Raw genomic sequence first — 20,482 nt, forward strand, 5'->3', positions numbered from 1 at the left:
TTATGTATATCACCATGCCTTATAAAGACCAGAAGAATGTGGAATGAGAAACTGGATGTGAATCGCTTTTCTATCTCCTGCTATAATTAAATGTTTTTTTATTCTCACAGAGATTTGTTCGTGTGTTTCATTGTTACTGGAACACGGTGGGTACTTTTAATGACCACATTTTAAATTACATGACAAGAACAGCAGTCAGGCTGAAATTGGCTCTGGGTCAGACTGATGAGGACTGGCCTTGAAGATGAGGTGGGGAACAAGGCATAAAGAACATGGGATTTGCCAGAGCTGTGGTAGAAGCTGACCCCAGGCAAACATTGTGTGTCTGAGCTGGTTTTTGATGCAATGTTTTTCTTTTGATATACCTTTGGCTATTTGTGACAGCTTTGGCACTCGTGAAGAAAGGTGCTTGTTTTATCCATTATATTATGGACAGTCATTCTGGCTCTTCTGACAGAGTCCAGCTGTATTTTCCATTTATAGCTGGCTGTGGTTCTTGTCCTCAGAGAAGTTAGAGAAATTTGTTAGAAACCCAGGACTATGATCCAGACATTGTACTCTAGATATTATGTTAGCCTGAGGGATCTGTCTTAGAAAGTACCACTTATATCTTTTTAGATTTATTTTATGTGTATGGGCATACCTTTGTATGAATATATGATGTGTGCACATGTGGGTGTGCATGTATGTGAATTCACATGTGTGTGAATGCCTGTGGAGATCAGAAAAGAGTATCAGATCCCCCTGAAGATGGAGTTACAGGTACTGTGAGCCACCTAATTTGGGCACTGAGAACTCACTTGCATCCTCTGGAAGAGCATCAAGCACTTTTTTTTGTATTCTAGTTGTATATTTATTTTTTATTTTTATTATTAAGAAATTTTCTGTTCATTTTATACACCAACCACAGATTCCCCTTTCCTCCCTCCCCCACCCTCCCAGCTTCTCCCCCCAACCCACCTCCCATTCCTACCTCCTCCAAGGCAAGGTCTCCCATGGGGAGTCAGCCGAGCCTGGTACATTCAGTTGAGGCAGGTCCAAGCCCTTCCTTCCTGTACCAAGGCTGCACAAAGGGGTCCCACCATAGGCAATAGGCTCCAAAAAGCCTGCTCAGAGCATCAAGCACTTTTAATGCTTGAAGCCATCTATCTAGTCCCCACCTACAATTATCAATAATATATTTATTATAGGCATTGGGAAATGATGTGATTAACATTGGTTTGCTTCTTCAAGGAGTTATGTGAAGAAGCCTAAACTGAGTGATATTAGTTTTTATTTATCCCAGAGTATTGATTCATGACCCATACCTTCATGAGGTTTTTTTGTTTATTTCTTCATAGTTTTCTGTAATGGAAAGGTAGTCCCTCTTCTTATTGTTACCAATATCATATTCTTTATGGTAGAAACTTGAGAGAGGAAAGGAGTTAAATATAGATTTTCAAGACACTCTGGAGCTTTAACTGCACACAATTTACACTTGTGATCACCTTGGCCTTCATTAGATTGTGTGCTGTGTTTATTTTATGACATAAAGGATTCCACAGACAATGAGTATAGCCTGCTTTTTGAATGATCACCTCAATGCCTCAGCATCAAAGAGAACTTGGGACTTGGCACCAGATTGAAGACCCAGTCTTCAATCTCCATTTTGGCAGTTACTAGATTTAGAGAGAGTCTTGTCGTCTCATGCCTCATTTTTACCCTTCTGCAAAATGTAGCTAATGGTGGTTTCCTTGGATGCATGGACTGAGCTCTATAAACAGTTCTCTGGAGGGGGACCATGGGGGCCTCTGGTAGACAATATCTGCACTCCACTGGCATCTATTGAAGGGTGGCTGGGCTGGACCCTAAAGGACACAGGGGAAGCTTTCTCTGACTTTTGTTTTTTTTTTTTAACCTGCTTTTTTTGTAGTGTTAAAACAGGAACACCTCACTGACTGCCTTTGCTGTTACCATGGTGATCCAGGTTCATTTTAGAAGGAGTGACAGGACAGATTGGTCTGAAGAATTGTGAAATCTCACACTCTAAAAATAAGGACTGGGAAGTCACAGGGGCACTGACAATGGAGGATGGGTAGAACTTCCTCCACTTCTCAGCAACATAGAACCAGAAAACCCACGGTGAGCCTGGCAAGCTGCCAGAGTATGGGTCTCCAGGTTTATCAGGGAACAGTGGTGTGAGTGGTAAGTCGTAAGAGTGCCACCAGCTATAACATTTCTTTCTCTTTGGATTCTTTTTATGCTTCGTGTCTTTCCTCCTGTTCTGCGCCTTTCTACCATCAGACATCTGTTCCTGGGCTATTCATTCTTACTACACAGACACAGAAATAATTTAATGGGCATTAAACACAAGGATTCATATAACATGATTTAAGAAAACTTCAAATATGGAAAAGTAGGCTGTATTCACTATCCAGCTTCAATAGGTCTCAATTCTTGGCTAACATGTATCCCTATCACTAACTGCAGGGAGAGCCTTCTCCAGCAGCCCAGGGTATGCAAAAAATTCCATGAATGTGGTGAGGGCTAGACTTTTCTATATGAGGGGTAAATAAGGAAACACACAATTTCTGATGGTAATTTTCTCTTTTACTTCATCTTAAAAAATCTCTTTCTGGGGTTGTAAGAGCAAGTGGGAGGTGGGGGGGAGGTCAGAATCACGATGGGAAAAACCACAGAAATAGCTGACCTAAGCTAATGGGAGCTCATGGACTCTGGACTGACAGCTGGGGAGCTTGCATGGGACCGAACTAGGCCCTCTGAATATGGGTAAAAGTTGTGTGGCTTGATGTGTTTATGGGTCTCCTAGCAATGGGACCAGGACTTATCCCAGGTACAAGAACTGGCTTTTTAGACCTCATTCCCTACTGTGCAATGCCTTACTCAACCTTGATGCAGGAGGGAGAGGCTAGGTCTGTCCTCAACATTGCGTGGCAGCCTGTGTTGACTACCCAACGGTGGCCTTACCCTCTTGGAAGAGGGGATGGAGATAGCATGGGGGTACGTGGGTGGGGAGTGGGAGAAGAGAAAGGAAGGGAAACAGGGGTTGGTATGTAAAAAGAAAGAAAAATTTTGTTTAATAAAAAATATATATAAAAAAATCTCTTTTGAAAATGTTTCCGCATTGCTACAATTCTTTACATAGAGCTACATATCCCTCTTTACATAATGCATCTCTCTCCTGCAAAGCCACACACCTTTATACACAGTTATTTCTCTTTTTTACATAGCTCCACGTCTTTCTTCTACACACATTTCTTCTCTCTACTTTGCTACATTTCTTCACACACTACTATATAATTCACTCACTCTTTACTCACTCACTCTCTCACTTACTCACTCACTCACTCACTCACTCTCCTCTACACACACATTTCTGCCCTACATACACATCTCTGTTTCTATAGCAAAAACTCTGGACAAATATGAGTTACATTTTCAGGGTCACAAAGCATTTCTTGAGTAAATAATGGACAGGGCCATTCTGACATGCATAAGGAATCACACAGTTTCTCTCGGGCTTGGGAGGTTGAGCTGACTGGGCATGGTGAGTAAAGCAGGCATGTTGCTCTGGGTGGTTAGCTGTTGTGTGGTATTTTTGTTTGTGTTCTGACAAACAAAGCTTGCCTGGCGATCAGAGATCATAGCTAGTCACTATTTAATCATAGAGGCCAGAGAGAGTGTGACATTGAAATTTAGGACTTAAACAATAAGCAGTTAGTTGGCTGAACCTTGAAGTTAGGAGTACATACAGAAAGTCAATTGCTGCAGACAGCTTATGTCTTAATGTTATCTGCCAGGTTTTGGTTCAACAAACAGACACCTGGGAACTTGCCCTTGTGCAATTTGTGTCCAGGGCCAACTAGTCTACTTTGGACTTGCTCTGAGGTCTTAGCTAAATGTGTGAAAAGCTGTCTTTGTAGCTGAGAATACAGTTATTTTTCCATGTCAGTCTGAGTATGAAAAACATCCTAGTATTATTCCTATTCATCAGAATTATACAGATTAAACAGAAATCATCTTTCTCATCATCCACAGCTATTATTGCCCAAAGATGGAATATTTTCATGAGATAAACACACAAGCAATGAGAAAACACCCACAGTTTGTTTTTAGGGAAGAACTGTAGTAGCAATGAAACCATTATAGATAGAGCAACCAGTCCAGAGTCTGTGGTCTGTAAACCTTGCTTAATAAAGTTCCTCCATCAGAGGGTTATTCCTCTGGTAGGTCAACACCTGAATTATTAATTGCCATTTGATTGTATATTCTAAATGGCCACCAGCATATCCCCATTAAATTTTACATTGTTTTTATTTCCTTTTTTAAAAATTATTCTCTGAGAAATTCATGAATCTATATGATACGTTTCTATCATCCACATCCATTGCTTTCTCTTCTCTTCCCCCTACTCCCACTGTACCAGTCTCTTCCTATTTCTTTATCTTCTTTTGTGACCTGCTGCATTTAATCAGAGTTGTTGCATGAGCACGAGTTTGGGATTATTTACTAGTGCATATGCAAGTTACCAGAGATGTGCCACTAAAATATATTACTCCTTCTTCCCCAGCAATAATTAACTTACAATGGCTCCTCAGGGAGTGATAGGGTCTTAAGAGCCTTCTATCCATGATGGAATATTAATGGGTCTAATATTGTGCAGATTTTGTGCAGGTAACTAAAGCTATTGTGATTTCATGATGCAAAAGCTATACCTAGTCCAGGAGATAATGCTTTCCTCCCTTTTGTCTTCCAGCTCTTATATTCTCTCTGCTCCATCTTCTGTCATGCTCTGTGAGCCTCTGAGAATGTGACAGAGTTGTGTTACATAGGGCTGAGCACTTGCCAGTCACTTATTCTTGACATTTGGATAGTTGTGAGTCTGCTGTGAGTCAACTGTTGACAAATGCAAGTCAAAGCTCCTCACAGCAAGGGAAAGAAAAGCATAATTTTTAGGCATAAACATAAATATTTAGATGACAGCTTGACACCATGTCTCTTCAATAAAACAACAGGAGTTTATCTTCTCACTCCTCAGGAATTATGACCTTCCCAGCTAGGCATGGGTGGTTTAGTTTCAGGAATGAATTCTCTCTTAGAAATGACCCTAAATTCCAACCAGGAAGAAATTAGTTACCCCCATAAAGGTCTTGTCAGTATTGTACCAGTGGACACATATGCCTGGCAGGTCAATACTGTAGTGTACAGGGTTCAGAGCTGGGCAAGATCTTTGATGACTTTCCTTTGCCATCAGCCTGCTCAGCACCCAGCACCATGAAAGCTCATTCCCAAAAGCTAGATCCAAAAGCTGTGTCCTGAAAACAAGTATGTTATGTGTTCAGCAGTGGCATCTTAGTATTCAGTTCAGCAGTAGTCTATTTGGGATGCTTCTGGGATTTCCCTGGCCAACAATGCACACGGAAGTATCCTACACCAGGCACTACAATTTTCATTTGCAAACTCATGGTTTCTGGGAGCCACATTATCTATCCATGCAGGGTACCTATTTTACAAGTTATATTTTTAATTAGCCTATTTCCATCTCCTGCCCTGACCCCCAATGAACTCTTTCTAACTGAGTCTTCCATGATCCTTTCATCATCTGTGTTTTGTGATTACCCACTTTAATGTGTTTTTTCTTGTTCCTTCATGACCTCTTACTAGCTTCTTGGCCTCTACAGACACTCCAAGTTAAGCTTACAAGTTTAAAACTTTGAAGCTGGATTCTGATATGAGACTGCATGCAGCCTTTGTCTTTCTGAGCCCAGGTTACCTTAGCATGGTATTTTTAGTTCTATCCATTTTATTGCAAGTTTTGTGATTTCATTTTTCTTCATAGCTGAATAGAGTTTCATTGTGCATATGTTTATACCACATTTTCATTATCTGTTCTTCAGTTGATGGACATCTAAGCTGATTCCGTTTTCTAGCTATTGTGAATGGGGTATCAGTGAACAAGGATTTGCAAGTGCATTATTAGTATTAATAATACATTGGGTATCTGATAGGAGTGAAATATCTAGGTCATATGTATTTCTATTTTTTCTTTTTGAGAAATCTCTATACAGAGCTCCATAGACTTAAACTTCTTTATACTTCCACCAACACTGAATAAGGATTCCATTTCCCCAGCATCCCACCACTTCAAAAGTGCCTTGTTCTTTTTTATGACATTGACATCTTTGAGGAATTTAGTCAGATATTTTGTAGAAAATAATGCAATTGGGGCTTTATCTAATTATTGATTCATGATTGGATAAATATCAATATTTACCTTCACCAACTTGAATCACCACTATTTAACTTTTTCCACTGGGCTCTGGTTGAGCAAGTGTTTATCATATTTCCCTGGCTCTACCAAGGAAAGTGCACTAGGAAAGCAGGGCTTGATGTAGTTAGTCTCTTGAAATGCAGTTCTGTTCTTGTTAGGATTTGTGTTGCCACCAGTTATCCATAACTTACAGTTATAATAATAATAATAAATAATATTAAATAATAATAATAATAATAATAATAATAATAATAAAGTTATTTTCTTCCTCCCCTCTATTTGGTGAAAGAAAGTCATTATGTACAGGCCTAAGATTAAGAAATGGGGAATTTCATTTCATTTTCATGGGTAGTCTAGCTACATAAATTATTTGCAATTCTTGAAATTTATGTCTCTTTCCTTTTTGAACTCCACATCATTTATCAATTTTATACTTTGATCAATAATGTAATACAGTCACCCTTAGGCACCCACAGGGGATTGGCTTCAGGTTTTCAAGTTCCTTGTGTAAAATTTCATAGTAATTGCATACAACATATATATATATATGTATATATATATATATATAAATTATCTCTAGATTGCTTATAAAACAATGCAATATGAATGTTGTGTGCTACATTTGATCTTAGTCAAAGAACCATAAAAGAATAAATGTTGTGCAAATAGTTGTAATGCTATAGTACTATGTAAATGACAAAAATTCTGTCATACTTCATATAGGTATGATTTTTTTGAATATTTTCCTTCAATGATTGTGTCTGCAGATTGAGAGTTAGTGTTTGTTCTTCAAATTGTTTCAGTTTTGACCACTGGGTTTTTTTTCAGAGTTTTTTTTTTTTTTTGTCTTTGACATGACACATAATTATGGATTCATTTATTAATTTTTCAAATTAAACACTTCTTTAAAATATTTTAAATTTATTTTTACTTTGTGTATATCAATGCTTTGCCTACAAGCATGTATGTACACCATGATGCTATCTGTATCCCCTGAGACTGGAGTTATTGATAGTTGTGGGACAACATACAGGTTTTTGGAATTGAATGTAGATCCTCTGGAAGAATATCCAGTGTTCTTATCCACTTAGCCATCTCTCCAGCTCCAAATTAAATACTGCTTAAAATCACTTTATTTTTGACAGTACGAGATGATCCTGGGTCACCTTGTGTGTTTCATACTAGAGTTGTAAAATCATCCATTTCTCCAAAAAGCTCTAGTTCTTTTTAATGGAAATTAATATTAGAAATCAAGATCTGAGATTCAAGTGTGCTTGTTACTACTACCGGAGTGTTAACAACAGTTTCTTCCTGATGATAAAGCAAGGGAAACTTTCTGTGTGAAAACCACATTTTTAAGAAAAATAGACATATATATCACATGCTTCTACACACACATTACACACATATAAAATAATTTCCATGTGAATTTTCTTGTCTGTTGAATTGGAAGCCTGTTTCCTGGACACCAACTAAATACCTTCTGATGTATTTAAATGAGTTAGGAAATGGAATTTTTTTGGCTATGTGATCATTCCCATGAATATCTTAGGTAAAGATCTTTGCAAACAGAGGTACTCTCTTTTTTAAAAAATATATTTGTATAACAACAATGACAATCTATTGGAAAGATTGGAAAGAGGAAGAGAGAGAGAGAGAGAGAGAGAGAGAGAGAGAGAGAGAGAGAGAGAGAGAGAGAGAGAGAGAGAGTCCTTTCAGAGAAGGGCACAGATTTGTTTACTATTCAGAACAATAAAGATTATCTCTTTCAGAGGCAAGATTTGGGCACGTTTACTTGTGGCTTATTGTAAAAGATTTAGGCTTCTTGAGCTCAAGGTTCCTTAGATGCAATGCGCAGTATCTACCAGAGATGATCTTTGCTCTTCACAGCACTTGTGGGCAAATAGTACCTGTACAAACATTTGTCCCACTCTGCTTTACTAGGATGTAAGTAACAAAGTCTGTTGTCTCAACCAAAGGTCCAGACGTTGTATGTGTCGGTCATGAGACTGGCAGGGCAACCGTTTGCTTGCAGCTGGGTAAAATCCCAGACTCGTCAAGATTTGGATACTTTCCTTTCAATTTAGGATCAATAATAGCAATTTTGTGATATTTCTCAGGTAAATTTAAGGACCTTTTGAGTAACTAGAGATAATGGAAAACTCAAATAGGGATACTCTTGCAGCTCTCATGTAGAATAAATAAAAAAATTGCAATTCAACATCACAACTTGTTTAAAGGAGAGGTCAAAGACAAAAACATACAGAGTAAAGGAGTGTTGAAATTCACTCACAAATGGACAGCAACCTGGCTCTACCAGGGAAAGTGCACTAGGAAAGCAGGGCTTGATGTAGTTAGTCTCTTGAAATGCAGTTCTGTTCTTGTTAGGATTTGTGTTGCCACCAGTTATCCATAACTTACAGTTATAAAAAGGCCCCTAGACTAGGAGAGGCACACACATTTATAGAAACACATAATCCAGAAGATTTACTATAAATGATAGTGTTATACTGTAGACCCATCGTAATCTTTTTTTGTTCCTCATACCAAAGCTTTAAATTTTCTGTACACCAGTAATAAGTCCTACACCCTTTCCAAAGACATTGGTGAAATGTGGGAGTGTGGGAGAATCAGCAAGGAAAATGTCTGAAGAAAAGCCTGGACACCCACATGAGAGAGACACTGTAAGAGGCTCTAGTAATCTGGTCTAGGAGTGGGGTCTAATGTAGAACATTTGCTCAAACTCAAAATCCCTTGAGAAAGAGAAATCTTGACTGATGACACTGAGAATTTCCTTTACTGACCAGCAGGTGTTGCTAAGAAATCATGAGGAAGGTAGGCGGGGCAACATCTAATCTATCATGAACTGAGATGGGCAAATGGGTGAACTTATGAATGGTGACTTCCATTCTCTCTCTCTCTCTCCATCTATATATGGAAATGTCTATCTGAATATGGACTCAACAAATGATCGCCTTTATCTGTTTCTGCCTTGTGTATGTACCATCAAATGCTGATTCTTTCACCCACATTTTTTTTTTAATAATTTCTAATTAATGACAGTGTAATGAAGACTGGTTAGCAAGTCCTTTATAATTTTATGTGATGAGTATTTGTATAAAACATTGAAAATAAAGAGGTATTAACTGCTTGTTGAAATTAGGGCTGGAAATGGCAGGGAATGAACTGGAAGGCTTCTGAACTGGCTTCTTCTCAGCTTTCCAGGCTCTCAGAGGCCTTTCACTTTTCTCCATTACCTCCCATGCTTAGTAGCACCTGGGGCTCACTTTTGGGAAAGAGTCCATTCTCTATACCATTCAGGATCTTCTGAGTGTGATCAGTCCACATGCTGTCCCTTCAGTGATCAGAGAAGAGAATCTGAGGTCAAGTGAGGCTCATCAGAAGTTCGGTGCTTGGAGACTGTGTGGAGCTTGGAAGTCATGGGTATATTGTCTTATGATATCTTAAAACGACACGCTGGTAGTTCTTGCTTTCTAGAACCTGTAGCTACCATGTTTCTCTCTTTCCTCAGAATGCCAGCCTTCATTGTTCCTTCAAGTTTATGAATCATCTTGTTTTCTTCAGCAAATCTCCATTTGTCTCTGTCATCAAAAGAAAAAGCTCCCAACTCAAAGGAATAAAAGACATGATTTATTCTGGAGCAAGTACGAGTGACCATGGTCCAGGAACATACATTTAGATCTTCCTATCTATAATTTTCCAACGGGAAGCAATTTTGTGGAGTTTTATACTAACAGTACAAAAGAGCATTATAAATCAAGGCATTAAAAAATACATTTGTGGGACATCAGAGAGGCAGGTTAAAGCAAGATGGGGGAAATCTTTCTTATGGGCCTCAGATACTCCCTGATCACATTGCTAACTTTTGAGTTGGTTGAAAATAATGGTCTGCTGAGTTAGTAAATTACAGAGGCTTTTGTCTATTCATCACAGGATATTAGTTCCCACACAGAGGTGGGCAACCGCATGACTATTTAGGGAGTGAAAGCTAGCCCAAGATTCGGAGTCATTAGGCTCTCTGTCCTTGCAATGTCCCAGCCCATCCACACCACTGAACCTATCCACATCACTGCAGTTCGAATCAGTGCATCAGTCTTTGTGGACACAGCTTCTTCTCAGGAATTCTATGTCACACTGAGAATAGTCAAAGTTGCTTCTGTTGACTGCAGCTGACAGATCAGGACTAGTCTAGTGGGATAAAGGTTTTAACCCCTCAGAAACCATCCCAATGGATTCTACAAAATCTCTGTTAAACTTACCATTGAGAAGGGCTGGTCTCAGGTTGATGGTAACTTGTCTGAAGGTAAAGAATAACTATCATTTATAGATAATGAATGTACTCCACACCATGTCCTAAACATTAACCTGTATTATCTTGTTTAATATTCAGAATGGCCTCATTCGACAGACGTTATTATCCCTTGTATAACAGATGATAAATCTGAGGGTGGATGCTTTCCCATTTTCTTATAAAGGTTTATTCTATAGAATATTAGCTTTTCAAAACTGTGTTATATTTTTTAGAGCAGCCAAATCAAGTATCTCCAAGTGGGTAGCCTTAAACACAGAGACATCCTATCTCATGCTTCTACTAGTCTGTAGTGCCATGTTTTCTGAAAGACAGCCTTGCTTACATCTTCTAGCTGGTTTCCTTGGATTATAAATTCATTACTATAATTCTCCCTTTGTGATCACAAGGGGGTTTCCTTTCTGTGTGTCTCTTTTCCTCATATGAACAGTTATAGTGGATTATTTGGTACCCCTCTGTTCAAGTATGACCTCATTTTCCTTAACCATTTGTATCTATGGTGACCCTATTTCCAAATACATTGTGTTCTGAGGCACTGGGCTGTCAGAATTCTTTCTTTAATTTGATCTACAACAAAGTGTTATTAAGGATTGCTCAAAAAGAATTCTGCAGTTGAATAAGTTTGAGACACACTATTAAAGGAATTTCTCCAATGAAACCCAGGGTGGAGTAATGTTGGTCTGCTCTCACCTGCTGGGACAACCCCAGTGCGGGTGCCTCCCCCGCCTCTGGCTTTCGCTTTCATGGGCTTTGTCACTTGAGACAAGCACTCCTCTTTGAGTTTGAGTTTCTTTATTTCTAGGAAACAATACTATCCTTTCCCCATGGGTTTCTCGAGGGGTAAATTAAATGAGGTTGACTGAACAACATCCGCTCTAGTGTCTGGCATAGAAACAGGTACTCACTTAAGAGCAGGCACTTTTCTTATGCTAGCCAGATGGTTCTGAATTTCTTGGCAGTTTTTTAATTTAAATTTTTGTTTTTAGAGAATTTCATATGTGAGTAATACTTACATTTCTACTCCTCTTTTTCACCTCTTCCAAATTCTCCCATATTCTTCCCAACCCTCTCAACCTAATGGCGCCTTCCTTTGTACTATTCTTCTTGCTCCCCAGAAAATACCCCCACAACAAAAAAACCCATAAAATCTTACGGGGTCCACTTGGTGTTTGGTGTTGCTTTTATATACACCTCTGACCTCTTGGGGTTGGATAACCTATCAGGGGGCTTATCCCTGGAGAAAACTGTTTCTCCATCTCTCAGCATCTCTTCATCTAAGGGTGTGGTCGTGTGAGATTTCTCCCATCGATATTGGTATATCAACTGGGGTCATTATACAGGTCATGTTTAATCAACCATATTGTTATAATGCTGAGATTTCGTGGGTGCAGCACCCCTGTCCTGTCTAGAAGACACTATCCAGCAGCACGCACCCTGGTCTTTTGGCTCCTATAATCTTTCTAGCCCTCTTCCACACTGTTCCCTGAGCTTTAGGTATAGGGGTTGTGTTGTGGCTTTATCACCTGGGGCTAGGAACCCTGTGATCTGTTGTTCTTTGCATTTGACCAGTTGTGAATTTCTGTAATGATCTTAGTCAGCTGCACAAAAGAAGCATCTTTGATGAGGGTCAAGAGCTACACCTATCTGTGGGTGTAAGTATCGACAATACATTTAGAAATTCTACTATTTTGACTTAGCAAAATGGCCGTACCAGGGTCTCCTCCTGGATCTAAGACCTCTCTCCAGCCAGGGGTAGTTGGCTAGGTTTACAGTATCAAACATGAATCCCTCCCTTAAAGTGAGCTTTAAATCCAATTAGACAGCTGTTGGTTACCCCCCAAATGTAAGTGCCACTACTGTACCATTGGGGAGGTCTTGCCGTGTAGGTCACTTCTGTGGTTCGTAGGCTTTAGAGCTGGATAGGACTGCTGATTAGCTTTTCTCCCTTGGAAGCTTGTGTAGCAGCTTCTGATGCTGAGAACTAGTCCTCATGGAGGGGGCTTCCAGGTTGGCTCCATCTCAAGTCCCCCATGGCCTGTGTCTGAAGCGTGGCTGTCTTCAGCTACAGGATTCTATCTTCAGGCTCTGGGAGCCCACCAAGGACAATGGCAATTAGCCTCCATATTTTTTTCTTCCCCCACTTGAGACAGGGGTCTCACTATGTAGCCCTGGCTGTCCTGGAACTTGTTATGTAGACCAGGCTGGCCTCAAACTCACAGAGATCCATTGGCCTCTGCCTCCTGAGTGCTGGTGTGGATCACCATGCTTCGATCTATTGTTTTGAGAGTTTCCTTGACCATTCTGACCAGAAATTTGAAGGGAAGTTTCCCATGCCTGCCTGACACTGGGGTTTCTGTGAGGTAATCTATGAGTCTTGTGGCACAACTCCATTTCAGACAGACAGACAGACAGACAGACAGACAGACACACACACACACACACACACACACACACACACTTCATATATATTTTTTTAAATAAACATATAAAATCATGTTTTCCCTAAGGCTTTCCCAAAGATCCCCAGTGTTATTTGGCTTTCCTTCCCCCTGTCCCTCTGTCTTACCCCTCCTCTTCTCTCCCCAGTTAAAGCCCCTCCCCACTCCCTTTGTCCTGTTCACACACCTGCATCCTATTAAACCCATCTCTGCAGCTCATTGCCCCCCTCCCTCCCATGATCTCTTTCTACTTTCCCGGCTTCTATGCTTACTTCAGGCTCACATGTTCACATCTAAAGGTCTGGAGCTAGGTTTCATAAGTAAGAGAGGACATGTGGCAATTGTCCTTCTGGGGCTGGGTTATTTTAGCATAATATTTTTCATTTCCACCCATTTACCTGCAAATTTCATGCTTTCATTTTTCTTTACACCCGGGCCTCTTTAGAGTGTGCGGACAATGTAGGGGGCTGAGCACTCCCCTGGCTGGGCTGGTGCACACACAAGTGTAGGCATGGAGACAGTTTCTTGGGATTTTTATTGAGAACTTTTAAAATCTCAAGAATAATTTCTAAGCAGGGAAGTTTTATTGTTCATCTCTTACCATTTTTTTTCCTCTTTAGGAGAAGAGGTTTACATATGATAATAAAAATTTACATCTGTTAAATACTTGAATCAGCTTTACTACTTAATTTCCAGCATTAGGAAAGAATGGGCTGTTCAGTTGTATAGTTCCTTTTTCTGACTCATCACCCCAGTGAGGGGAAAAGGATGTCATCATGTAGTCACCAGCAGAAGAGAAATTTCGAAAGAGACCTCACTGTCAGAAGGGCAGCCCACAACCACCTCGGCTCTCAGAGGAGACTGAGCTCCTCAGTGAATGTGTCTGAAGAGTGGACCAGTGTGTCTGTCCACTAGGCATGGAACCAAAGCGGATCAGGGAGGGCTACCTTGTGAAGAAGGTAAGCAGGGAACCCACTTACAAGGGTGGATGGACCTACAGAGGGGCTTGCCAAGGATTAGTGCTTGCTTCATATTCTGCCCATCCCTTGCAGGGGTGTTCCATGTTGGATCTCTTAGGTTGGAATGAGAACTATGGAGAGTTGTTGGCGTGGGGCTGTCTCCACATGTTCTACTACCCTTTTTGTTTCAAAAATGAATTAACCTAGCTCAGGCTTCAGCACAGTTTGCTCTCGCAAAGCCTGAGAATTCCAGACTGCCAGGTGTGGAAGGCGAAAATCCAGATGAACTTTTTCATGATTTTGAAACACTTTGCCTTTTGGTAAAAAAAAAAAAAAAAAAAAAAAAAAAGCCTCAAATTCTTCTGTTACAGACGTTACCTGGAGGACTGTTCAGTTCTTATTTACATCTCAGGGTGGCGGAAGGTTTAGGGTGGGCTGGGTGGGGGTTAGTTATAGTTCGAGAGATCTAACAATAAGCTGACAAAACAAAATAGCTAATTTCTTGGACCTTCTTGGACTTACTCCATGAAAGAAAGACCTTATGTTTTTATTTCAAGGGTGTGAGGGTGGTTGGAGGTGGTGATGGTGGGTGTGGGCTGCAGTTTCTTACTCACAACTTTAGTGAATTTGTATAACAGATCACCAAAAGTGGTAGATGTATCATTTTAAGAAACACAAGTGGAGACGTGAGAACACTAAAAATTACTTCATGTCATGGAAAATTGAATTTTATTAATGTCTTTTCTCTTTCTTCTGCTGTTGTGTGTGTTTTGAGCTGTGAATGTTCCTTGCATGGCGCATTCACACGTAGGGGTTGCTGGCATCCTGTGGGCAATATACTGTGCATAAACACACTTACACGAAGCCAAGTGGGTTCAGCAGCTCAGAATGTTGCTTCTGACTAAATTCACGAGTGGCTTTCTAACCAAATAAGCAGGCAATGTGACTATTATTTTCTTTTAAACTCAATTAAATTCATTAATTAGCTGCTTAATCAAATTTTGAGATTGAGTTTTACTCTACATCTCTTAATGTGTTCATAAGGCTGAACTTGAACTGGTAGCAAGCCTCCTGACTTGGTCTCCCAAATGCATTACAGGAATTACAGGAATGAACAACCATACCCAGCTGTGACTTTATATTTTAGAGTTGCATTGGTTTCTTTTTAGTTTAAAACAGTCTATGTCTACGGCCACTAAACAGTACACCTTGTGATCTGGTTCCATTTTTACTTTGGGTTAGAAAGAAATGGTGAAGAGACCAGGATGTCAAGGCATGGGGGTGTGACAGAGTCCGGAGAAACACCCTCTCTAACTGTGAGCAGTGAGTTCTTTTTTTTTTTTTTTTTTTTTTTTTTTTTTTTTTTTTTAGCACTCTATGTTTTCCTGAAGCAAAGCTAATCTTCATTAGGGTTCACAGTGTATCTGTGGTGGCCAGAGTTATGAGTTGGTACTGGAGAATACATGGGCCTTCAGTGTATTTTTAAACATCCTTTCTAAAAAGAACATGTAAAAGAAACAGCCGGGGGTAGGTTTTCGGTAACCGGCACCCATGCCTTCTCTCTCTGAGAACCGAAAGGAACTGTGGTTCACTGCTCTCCTCCCTGATCACACTGAATAGTAGCTCATTTTGTGTGTGTGTTTCTCCGTGTCTCTGTATCTCTGTGCGTGCACATCTTCCATGGTGTGTGTACAAAAGTCCGAGGACAACTTGCGGGAGTCTGTTTGTCCCCCATGTGGGTTCTGGGAATCTGACTCAGGCCCTTCTGCTTGCTGGCAGGCACCTTTACCTGCTGAGCCACGTCACAGGTCAGGCCTTGTTTTAATACAAAATGACAAAATTGCTGTTATAAAGTTTGTGTGTTTATATGTTATAGTCACTATACTACAAAAATACAGATGATTCAATCTGCAGTAAGCGAGACCATTTCCCTAGAAAGTGGGGGTGGAAGACTCAGGACTGTGACGCGTCTGGACTTAATAGTTTTTAATCAGTCAGCAGTTCTCTGAGATGGTTACCGATGAGTGTAAATCTAGGAAAGACTAGAAGAGAGCATAGTGAAACCTCACATCAATATTTCCACAATGTATGTCTCCCATAAGTCCTGTGGAAATCACATTCATACTACACTTCAATTTACATGATATTCAACCTAGCATGCATCTTTTCACATTGCCTTGCTCAGGGCACGCCTTCTTGTAATACACTAAGATTTTCTATTTTGATACTTTACTTTTGTTTGAATTTTCTTTCAGTGTCCGACTTCAAATCCAGGGCCTCACATACAGTTAGGCAAAAGTCCTTTACCACTGAGCTATACCCCCAACTCTCTATTTGGCATTTTACAGAACTACTGGTTTCAGAAATAGTTTGTCAATTGTAGATGTAAACTTGATGCTAGGTTTCTTAATTAGCATCAAAATTCTTAACTTCCTTATATTTTAAGTTTCTTTCAGTTATATAATATGTGGGTTAAAAATCTGTCTATTATCTATCTATCTATCTATCTATCTATCTATCTATCTACCTACATACCTAGAAACCTAGCATATGGTAGGTATCACATAAGGGAAGATGGATATCAGCAAGTACAAATACCAAGTCAACTTGTGAGATGTGTGATGGTTCCAAATCAATCCCGAGGAAAGAACCATGAGAATCTCCTTCTGTGGAAGCTTTAGGAGTCATGGGTGTGGCTACTTAGACGCAAGCATGCCAAGTAACAATAATGGAAGTGATTTCCTGCTCTTTGCTTCATTGTCCTATTCAGTTGAAGAGTCCAGGGTAGAAATTAAACATGCATTTCTCCTATGCCTTATGCAATAATTTTTGTTGTTGTTGTTTTCTAGACAGGGTTTCTCTGTGTAGTTTTGGTGCCTGTCCTGGATCTTGCTCTGTGGACCAGGCTGGCCTTGAACTCACAGAGATCTGCCTGGCTCTGCCTCCGAGTGCTGGGATTAAAGGCGTCTGCCGCTGCTGCTGCCGCCGCGCCGCCGCCGCCGCCGCCGCCGCCGCCTCCGCCACCGCACCACCCGGCGCAATAATTATTTTTGAGTTAGGATATTATGGTTGGAAAAAATATAACATTGGAAAATGCTGGTGTAGGAATTTTGTCAAGTCTTAGGGTTGATGGCTAATTGTATAGATTGTAACATGTCTCTTCTTTGTGCCCCCTCTCTTCCTCTCTCTGTGTGTCTCTCTCTGTGTCTCTGTCTCTCTCTGTCTCTCTGTCTCTCTCTCTGTCTCTGTCTCTCTCTGTCTCTCTGTGTGTCTGTTTCTGTCTCTCTGTGTCTCTCTCTGTGTCTCTGTCTCTCTCTCTCTCTGTCTCTCTCTCTATCTCTCTGTCTCTCTCTCTCTCTGCATGTGTATATAGGCTTGTGACACAGTGTGTGTGCTGAGGTCAGTGGACAACTTGAGAGGTCGGTTTTCTCCTTCCACTGTGTGGTTCCTGGAGATTAGACTCAAGTCATCAGGCTTGGCAGCAAGCGCGTTTCCTGCTGAGCCATCTCATGAGCCCATGTTTCTCTTTAGGTTCTGTTAGAGATAACTGTCCGCATTTCACAATTTGTGTTTCCTCTTTTGCCTCCTGGCTGAGATCCTTAAATAGAGAGGACGGTTAAGCAGGGGAGAGAAGAATGTGACTGACACTCTTCAACCCTTCATCCTAAATAGCACTCCTCACTGCCGCGTTTGTCACTTGGGAGTATTTTCAGGAGCGTCTGTGGCCCTGTGGATACACCAACGTGATCTCTCTTCAACCCCAAAACCTCACGGAGAGTAGGTGACTTGCTCATTATTAGACAGCTATAAGAGGATGACCTGGGGTTCAAACCCAGGCTTGCCTAATAGCAAAGCCCCATCTATGACCCCATAATGCTCTGAAAGTCACAGGTTTATTGCAAATAACACTGTGTTTAGTAACTTCAGCTCTTTCTTTCTGATTAGGAGATTAGTTTTTGAGAAATAACGAGTTTGATTATTCTTGATTACCTATGAATTGGATGATCGTTATAACCATAGCTTTAAAACAAGAGAAAATTCTTCCATGTTATGTCTCTCATTGCTAAAAGCTAGTTTCCATGACAACAGCCCAGCAATCACAAGGTACTTAAGGACAGACCAAACAGTGGCTTAAGACTTGTTGATAGACAGCACAGAAATCAGAGTGGTGAGAAATACAAGGCCAGGGGGCCAGGGACGAGTTTCCAGAGACTTACGGCAGAAGGTGTATGTTGTTAAGCCCAGTGTTGAACTTTTGTTGGGAAGAGGGGTTTGTTGGGGGTAGAAGGGAGATAAGAGAGGCTGACTGGGGAAGGGGTGTTGATCAAAGTACATTATATGTATGACATTGTTAAAGAATAAGTAACTAAGTAAATGAACCAGAAGTGGGCAAGTCTGGGATAAAGAGAACAGAACAGACTGAGGATTTTGTCCGAGAATGCTTTCCTGCAGCCATGTTGTCTTCTGAACAGAATGAAATGACCCCTTGAAGCTTGCATTCCCTTCTGGTGGTAGTTAACAATTGTGCTCACAACGTTAGGGACAGTTCTAGCATTTGGTACATTAGTGCTTTATAGACCATTCTGAGGATAACCTTAGGGAATGGATACAATTATCCATTCTTTGCAGATGAGGAAGTTGAGGTACAGAGAGGCAGAAGGTCTTGCTTAAGGCCCTCAAGATAAACCTTGGCACAGCCGATGTGAAACCAGGTAGTACGGACCGGCATAACCCAGTGCTATGTGTCACCACCGTAACCAGTTTTCATGTGGTCTTCATCGGTTCAAACTGTATTGACCTTCTTTTCCCAAGAATTCTTTTCTCTGATAGATGGGCCCTGGGATGCTGTCAGGCCAGAATCATTCAGATGGTATTGCTTACAAAATTGGGCTCTGACCTGTCTGTGTTGTGGCCATTTCTGAGGCCCTGCTACAAGCTAACAGTGTGCTAATCACTTTTAAGTGTATCATATCATTTAGTGTTTATAAGGAGAAGTATGTATCGATGCTTAGAAAAAAATGAATAGTTTGCTTAAGGTCTCAGAGTCTGGGAAAGACAAAGGTGAAATGTGAGAACAGACCTGAAGTTCAGGAAATCAGGCTGTTAAGTGCACTGCCCTTCTGTACAGCTTATTTAACGTGCCTTTGTCGGAGAAAGTCCAGTCTCATAGAATGTATTCATATAAAAATATATCACTGGATAGGCGTGTCCCCTTGCTTCCAAAGAGTCTGACATGTAAAACAAGTCTCCAAGAAGTTGTACAAGCAGGAATGTGAATGATACAATTTATGATGCAACAGAAGTGAAAGACTGATTTAATATAGCCTCACTTAAAACGAAATGACCCCTAAGTATGTGGGAGTAGCAAATAATGACGCACAGTTCTTACTTAGTTTTGGTCATAATAGAATTCTTTGAGCTTGAGCTCTGCATCGACATATAAAATGAGAAGTTTGAAGGAAAGGGGAAGTTAGAGAGGTCTTCATTTTGGGAAGTGTCTGGGAGGGCCCTGAACACAACAGTCAGCTTACCTCAGCAATGAGCCTCCAGTCCCGGCTTCTGTCAATGCAGATGGACATGCTGAACAAAAGGTTACCCTCCCCTCTGTTAGATCCTGAGCTATTTGACAATGGACACGCCATTGTGTTCTTTTCTATATTCTCAACATCCAGGTCATGTTAAAACATAAGAAATGTTCTATCATTTCTGGACTGAACTTTTCTCATGAAAGAAATGTGCTTAAAATAGATTTAACATATAGGCTTAAAAAATAAAATAGACTTAAAAAATAGACTTAAAAGAGACCAGAGAATCAGGGTTCCATACTGCAGGGTTCCATACTTGCCCACTTTTGGTATCCAAAAAAGGGGAAGAGGGCTCAGCTAAGGCGGTCCTTCCATGATCATGTAACACATGTTCCTAGCAGTTAACTACTACTTTTACATTAAGGGAGAGAGAGGATCAGGGTTGCCAGCAGACCTAGTAATAGAAGTCTAAAGGGTCAGCAGTGCTACAGAAAAAAATGTGTAGAAATCAGGGTAAAAAGGGCTGTGAAACATGAAGTCGAGTTTCTCATTTGTGCCTTATATATTTTTATTAATACATTAATATTCAGTACTTCTCTCGTCAGAGAGCTCACAAGTTTAATATTTTCCTTTGATTGATGCAAATAAAAATGTTCTCTGAAACTTCTACCTAGTGGAACTTCCAAGTTCTGGAAGCTGAGTGTGGTATCTCATGCCTATAATCCTAGTACTCAAGAGGCTGAGGCAGGAGTATTGCCGCAGGTTCAAGGCTAGCTTGAGCAATGGAGGTGGAGATGGAGAAAGGACAATGATAAGTTCAAGGTCACACTCAGCCACATAGTGAGTTTGAGGCCAGCCTCCACTGTCTCAAAAAACAAAGCTAAAACTCAAACCCTAACAAACCACTCCCAACAACAACAACAACAACATTAAATTAAACACCTTTGAGCAAAATACTT

At 40.5% G+C, this 20,482-nt stretch overlaps 1 protein-coding gene across 1 annotated transcript in view; it reads left to right on the forward strand.

The window, feature by feature from the left end:
• Positions 1 to 13,807: 13,807 nt before the first annotated feature.
• Plek (pleckstrin) overlaps positions 13,808 to 20,482 on the forward strand; it is a 35,604-nt gene continuing 28,929 nt past the window's right edge. Inside the window, exon 1 of the mRNA XM_028887418.2 lies at positions 13,808 to 13,998. Within this exon, the coding sequence (XP_028743251.1) occupies positions 13,957 to 13,998 (42 nt within the window). The 5' untranslated portion in view covers positions 13,808 to 13,956. The remainder of the gene's footprint in view (positions 13,999 to 20,482) is intronic.

Source organism: Peromyscus leucopus, chromosome 10 (assembly GCF_004664715.2).
Source record: "Peromyscus leucopus breed LL Stock chromosome 10, UCI_PerLeu_2.1, whole genome shotgun sequence".
Lineage (NCBI taxonomy): Eukaryota > Metazoa > Chordata > Mammalia > Rodentia > Cricetidae > Peromyscus > Peromyscus leucopus.